Genomic DNA, 7,228 nt, shown 5'->3' on the forward strand with positions numbered 1-7,228 from the left:
GTGCTTTAAACTTGGCCTATTAATGTAACAGTTCCCATTCAAATTAATTGGAAGGATGGCGGGAAAGATAGTTGGCTGAGGGAAAGAGAGTAGCTGCAAAGCACGTGACGTCTGTTACACCCACTGAGGCAGCTGCGAGTCACGTACTGGTTGTTACATCCAGGCGATTTTGGTTAAGCCCGAATGGACTGGGGGTTTAAAAGGCAAGGACGAAGGAGAGAAAAAGGGTGAAGAATCCTGTGAACAGAGGCCGGCTCTAGAGAGCTCGATCGGAGGATGTCAAGGAAGTGTTCTATTCTTGTCTGACTTGTGTTCTCAATTCATTACTGTTGTTTTCCTTAGAATGAGATCATGAACTTGGAGATATCTGTTTTCATTCTGTTTTGAGTGCATTTTCCTACTGCTTGTGGCTAGATCTGTGAATAAGCCTGATGCTTGGTTGTTTGGAACTTATTTTTTCTTGGTTGTGTAAAGTCTGTTAAATCTCTGAGATGTTTTTGATCTGATTGATTACTGTGAATTGTTTGTTCATTTTCCTACTGAAATCTATTAAATCTTCATTCAGATTAGGAATTCAGTTGATTTGAGTGTGGATCTGAGCTGATCCATTTCATATTACTTCCCCTTTATTTTTCCGGTCTTTCCCTTTATTTTTGTCGGAACATGATATCTGTCTGTTAGGATCGGGTGAAAGGAGATGTGTAATTTTTTTTTTGGGAAACAGAAAGCTAAGAGCTTAAAAAAAGAGAAACAAAAAGATTAAAAGACAAAATTAAAACTGGCACATAAATTCTCCAGCCATGAAGGGCGATCGAGTCCTTGAAAGAAGCGAGTGAGTTGCGGGTTAAGCCTTCCAAATGTTGCTAAAGCATCAGCGATCTCATTAACGTCACGGGAGATGTTCTCAAGATTTGTATTAGGGAATACGTAGAAGATGACGCTTCAATTTGTGATACTGCCTTCAACGTGCTGCCGCGTCACATGCGTTGTAATTTTTGAGAAGTTGTATGATACTGTGACAATCACAGAGATAAGCTGAGGGATCCCAGCGATGTTCTCCCGACACAAGTCCGAAAATGCAAGGTTAATAGCAGCATCTGCCTCAAAGGGTGACTTCAGTAGTGGTTCCCTTGGCTCCAAAGAAGTAAGATGCGTTCATATTAATAACAATGATGAAACCTAGACCAGCGTATGCGCATTAGCATCCCATGAAGCATCAGCGAAGATTGTAATGAAATTGTTATAGCATTGAGGTATCAAGAGAGTCCCTAAGAGAAGTCCTGCTGAAGTCTTGAAAAATGGACTCAGCTCTAGAGACGCACCAAGTTGAAATTGACTCGAGTATTTTTAAAGATCAAGTTGCATCTACTTTTTCCATATGATCCGAACTGCAGGCAATGAAAGCTTGCGTCACAGCCTTATCGAATTTTTGAAGGGCCGGGTTCCAAAAGCCAAGAACCGTAAGCAAGGATGGAAAATGTAATGGTTCCACTCTCAACAAATCCAAGACAGATGAACCAACAATGTGAAATCATTCTCGCATTTCCAAATTAGGTGTTCACCATCTTCGTGAACGAGGCGCAAAAGGGCAATTGTCGCTTGGGACCAATGTTAAGATGATACATGTAAGCACTAGTAGGAAGTCTCCCAAGAGCAAGTTTCCAAATGAATACTTTTATACGGGGGAGAACAGAAGCTTCCAGATGATAGACCAACCCTTCCAAATATTTTGATGAGGAATTAAAAGAGACGGCGTAGAATCATAAACTCGTTGAAGCAACAAGCTCTGCAAGAAATGTGATTCCAGATCCAAAAATTGTTCTCCATCCCCGACGATTTTGTTGTTACCAATCGATCCCAATTCAAAGAGTTTCCAAACGCATTGCTTTAAAGTGTTAAAACAAAAGCCTCTTTAATTGAGAAGATCAGGAAATTTGATGTTTTCCAAAAGGCGTGTACATACACTCAAACACTCTCGAAGCTCACTGTTAATTGATCTCTCAATACAATAACAAAAGAAAGGAAGAAATGAGAAGAAGAGAAGATAGCAGAATTGCTCTAAACTTCCTTGCATTCACTTCATTAGATCATTCAAGCATTTAAACAAACAACTAATATGCGTGCCAGTAAAGCAAAGATAATTCATACAACCAGTAACAACTGAAATAGAAAATACAAACATACAAGAATCAGCATATTCTAAAACAATACATAACAAGAAGATAACTTTGGGATGATGTGAATCCCAATTCAGAGTAGAGTAATTCATGGGCCTTCATAGACTGAGCTGGTAGCATACACAGGAACCTGGGGAGCAGTCTGCAGTGGCTCCAAATGATATGTCCGATCAAACAGCCTCAACATCTGTCCCTCCTTTCCCTTTATTTTTCTTGTGTCTGGTTTTGTTTTAAATTTCTCTTTTTCATAATTAGTGGAACATTTTGTCATGTATCTCTGTGTTGTATCTGACTTTTGATTTTTATTGAACGTAGTTTATCCATATCTTCCAAAAAAAAATTACATACTACTTTTCATCATCTATGTAACTGTAAATGAAGTTTCAGTAGTATTCCCATTTAGAAAATGAATGGGAAAGTTGATTAATTATCACTTCTGCGGCATTTTAATGTCTTCAGATATGAACAAAACATGCCTTGTGACTGTCAATTATACTGTGAAGGATGATATAATAATTCAACAAGTGGTTGTATAGCTGTTTGAAAAATCAACTTCAAGTTATAATTCAAGCACTGTTAATTTAGTTCTTGATGGGATGAACAGAACAAATCTCATTAGCATAGATATCTCTGAAAAGTGGATAAACCACACGATATAGAGAAAACGACAAAATACGTGACTAGATTAGACCAACCACAAGAAGTGGAGAAAGCAACCACTACAACCAGGACACAAAACAGGGGGGAAACAAACCACTGCACCCCCACCCCCCAAGAGACCACTCATGGGGAAATGAAGCTCGCAACTCACACCACGCCTGTGGGAGTGAAGGAGGCCTGTGGGGGATGACTGTGTCCCTAGAGGATATGAACTCGAAGACTCGTGCTTTAATCTTCTTCAGCGCTCCTCCAATTCTAGCTCTTGAACTGCACCGCATTACACCACAGAGCATCCGTATGAACAATTTTAATAATAATGGTAGCAGTAGAGGCACAAGCAGAGGAAAAAATGCGTGCATTTCGACCAAGCCAAATGTTCCGTGACTGGCTCTAATCAAGAAGTCCTCGAAAGAGGACAAGGATTTTCTAATGGACGAACGCCAAGTCCCCCATACTCTTTTTAAAGAGGTCTGGGCCGCCACGGATCTCGAAAAAGTCACCAAAGAAGCTCCAAATGTGCAGTGCCACCGGGCAATGGGTAAACAGATGATTTGACGACTCCACATCCGCATGACACATCACACAAGTGGGAGTAGGAAAGGGTTGCACTACCGTAGCTAAGTTTTCCAAAAGTCAATATCTTATCGCCCCAAGCTAACCAACGTGAAGAGATTGACCTTCTTGAGGATGCAAGAATCTTGAGAATGATAGGGGTCCAGCGGCAACGTAGACCTCTATCATTCAAGAAGTTGTAAAAGGATTTGACCGAAAAGGCCCCATTCGAAGACAGACGCCAATACCTCCGACCCGCAGCCTAAGGGTAGGAGCGATCTAATGTTATCAAATACCCTTCTAATTGAGCCGCATCCCCTCAATGGAGGCCTCCCTGTGTGCCTCGGCTGATCCCTCACGTGACACTCTTTGTTGCTAGTCGACTGGAAATAGGTGCTGCCGGATGTCTCGTTAGGGAACGACTCCTCCACCCAGCTGTCATGCCGTAATAGGGTGGTAAGCCCGTCTTCCACAGAAGTCACAAATATCTTATGATGCATCTTATTACATAATAAAGTAGAAGTAATTTTTACAGTGGTGCAATATATACAAAAATCAAAGTACAATACTACATAAACAGGCAATTTAAGAAGCACACGATTATTTGCTAGCTGCAAAATCACAAGTGAGATTGAATTTTTACCTGTTCATGAACCTCCTCTTATACCATATTTTGAGTTTGGCAAACAACACTTGATGGCAAAAGGCCAATGCAAATCCCACTCCGAACCCTAACCCTCTGAACATCCAAATCCAGATCTCTTCCATGTCGAGTTCAGGGGATGCATTGTTGAGATTTGAAGAAGGCTCCATGCTTGTTGAATTAACACATTGTCTTGATAACGGGCTGCCACAAAGTCCGGGATTCCCTTCAAATGAAGAATTGGAAAATGTGTTGAACTGGTTTCCTTGTGGTATCCTTCCTACTAAGTTGTTGTTTGATAGATTTAGGAAGGACAAGAACGTCAGTGAAGTTAGAGAGTTTGGAATCTCACCGGAGAGTTGGTTTTCCCGAGATCCAATGACTCTAGATCTCTCAAATTTTCAAGAACTTGTGGAATATGACCATTGAAAGCATTTAGTGACATGTTCAAGAAATGAAGTGACTTAAGGTCCCCAATCACTTCGGGCAAAACACCTTCAAATCTATTGTTGGAGACATCAATGTACGCAGTTGTAGTGGGAATCTTTACTAGTTCCCTCTTAGACCCCTTTGCAGTGACTGTAACTACATCCTCAAAATATGCTGATGGTGGAGCATTATGGTAGTATGGATCACCCCATTGCACAAGCCCAAAATGTGAGAAACCAATTGTTTCTGTCCCTTCTGGACGAATCATCATAGCCTTCATTCTTGTGAAACAATCTGATGGTAGACTACCAGTGAAGTTGTTAGATGAAATGTCTAAGATTTGCAACATTTCAAAGGTGTGATTGCCTACATACACTCCCGGAGGGCATTCAAAACGTCCATAAAATCCATTTTCGCTGAGAACAAGGACTTTCAGTGAGGGAAGGTTCCCTAACCAATATGGAAAAGAGCCTGCTAATTTATTGCTTCCGAGATCTAAAAACTCAAGCTTTTCACATTTTGATAATGATTTTGGTATTTCTCCTTCGAACTTGTTTCCGTAAAAATCGATTGTTACCAGTGAGCAACTTGAGTTGATGTTTTGAGGGAGGATTCCTTGAAATTGATTCTCTCTAAGGTTAAGTGCTTGCAAATTAGAAAGGCTCTCTAATAGACATCCTTGGATTGAACCACTCAAGTTATTCTTTGAAAGATCAAGGATTTGAAGATATGTATCACAAATTGATGCGGGGATTTCTCCGGTGAGATTGTTGTTGGCCAAAGAAAAAGCAGAAGTGCCAAGTAGGTATGCAGATATATTAATAGGGATGGAACCAGTGAAATAGTTATTTGAATAATCCAAAAATTGTGCGCGGAGAAGGGGAATTTGTCCTTGAAGCATATTAGAATGAAGATCAAGGCTGTTGATGCTCATCATAGTTAGAGGATCAGGAAGAGGCCTCTCAATATCATTAAATAAGTTGTAAGATAAATTCATAGAGCGCCCAATACCCCAAATCCACTTGGGTATAACCCCATTAATTCTATTGTTTGAAAGGTCTAGGAGCCCCATATTCTTCTTATGCTTCAAGAAAGATGGGATAGCCATCAGATTGCAAGATTGCAATTTCAAAGTATCGAGAGATGGAAATAGAAGAGAAGAACCAACAATTCGGTGAGAGATTGACAAATCAATGCCTGAAAGATCCAAAGTATGTGAGATTTTGAAGGTGGCCAAACAACTCTAAACCCATCACCGAACCATCAAAGTTGTTTGAACTTAAATCAAGTGAGATGAGAGCAAAGAGATTAACAAGTGATTTTTGGGAGCTTCCTCATGGAGATTATTGCCCCACAGACCAACATATTGCAATGTTGAAGATGCATTTGTGAATTCTTGCAGTTGACCAGAGAGCTTTGTTGTCAACTAGAGACAACTCTCTAATTTTTGAGTGTGAACAAAGACATGGGGATAGATCCAGTCAATAAGTTGTCTTCAAGATGAAGTGATATAAGGTGATGTGCATGACCGAGAGTGCTTTGGGATCTGCCCAATAAAGTAATTAGAAGAAAGATCAATGGTTGAAATTTTTGAACCAGCAAGCATCGGTGGTAAGTGCCCGGAGAGATGATTATAGGAGAGGTCTAAATAAACCAATTCACTGAGATTCCCAATTGACCAAGGTATTGACCCTGAGAAATTACAATGACGAAGATCCAAGGCTATCAAGGATTCCAAGTTTCCCAAAGAATTTGGCAGACTCCCAGAGAAATTGTACTAGAAATAATCAATATCTCCAAAGAGCTATTTAATGGGAATTCTGGGAAAACCCCTTCTAGCATCTCATTATATGAAAGATAAAGTGTCTTCAAGTTCAAGAGTTCAAACATGCTAGTTGGAAACAAACCTTTGAGCCCACAGCCACTGAGACTAAGCACAGTCAAAGAAGAAAAGTTTGCAAAGAAGTCCGGCACATGGGACGAAAGATTGTTAAAATCAAGACGAAGTATTGATAAGTTCTGAAGCTTGGACAGTGAGCTGTCAATCGGTCCCGAGAGTGAAGATTCTTGTAAGCTGAGAAGTTGAAGTCCGGGAACAGAGTCAGAGATAGCTTGGCACCACTCCGTCCCACTAGAAGAGATATTGACTCCATCCAAATTGAGCTCTTTTAAATTAGAAAGGTCTCTGATGATAGTACCCAAATCAGGCTTCTCCAGCTTCAAAGCATATGGGCCATAGGAATATGAGGAGAGGTCCAAAGATATGAGCTTTGTAAGGCGAGAGATGCTGATGGGGACTTGGCCTACCAGCAGTCCGGAATAAGAAACGTTGAGATGTGTGAGATTAGCCAGTTTTTTTCCAAATCCGAATGCAGGGACAGCGCTCTGGTTGAAAAATATTGAATGCGAGATTGAGTCTTTGAGGGAGGTGAGGTTGAAAAGAGATGGCATAATGTCACCTCAATTAACCTGTCGCTGAGGTCGAGAGAGACAACAAGACCGGATGTTTGTCACAGCTGACTCCCTCCCCATCGGCAACAGTCTGTACCAGCGCGCCAGTGCGGATTGAACTTGTTATAGAAAAAGTAGTTGGCGTAGCTTTCGTTGAGCATGATGAAACCTTTCTTGAGGTTGAGAAGGTCCAGGCATTGTTGTGAATGGGAGCTGAGTGCATTAGCTGATGAGGAGGGGCTTGATAAGGATAATAGCACTAGTATAATGAAGAAGAAGAAGAAGAAGCATGATGGGATGGAAAAAGAGGAAGGAG

At 40.8% G+C, this 7,228-nt stretch overlaps 1 protein-coding gene across 1 annotated transcript; it reads right to left on the reverse strand.

Moving 5' to 3' along the window:
- Positions 1-4,425: 4,425 nt before the first annotated feature.
- Positions 4,426-6,993, reverse strand: LOC120254150 (receptor-like protein 33). The gene is made up of 4 exons (XM_039262288.1): positions 6,931-6,993; positions 6,369-6,846; positions 4,514-5,658; positions 4,426-4,440 (listed from the first exon to the last, which is right to left on the reverse strand). Exons 1-4 carry the CDS (start codon positions 6,991-6,993, stop codon positions 4,426-4,428), a joined length of 1,701 nt encoding a protein of 566 aa, XP_039118222.1.
- Positions 6,994-7,228: the final 235 nt, after the last annotated feature.

The sequence above is a fragment of the Dioscorea cayenensis genome, unplaced genomic scaffold (genome assembly GCF_009730915.1).
Source record: "Dioscorea cayenensis subsp. rotundata cultivar TDr96_F1 unplaced genomic scaffold, TDr96_F1_v2_PseudoChromosome.rev07_lg8_w22 25.fasta BLBR01000368.1, whole genome shotgun sequence".
Classification (NCBI taxonomy): Eukaryota; Viridiplantae; Streptophyta; class Magnoliopsida; order Dioscoreales; family Dioscoreaceae; genus Dioscorea; species Dioscorea cayenensis.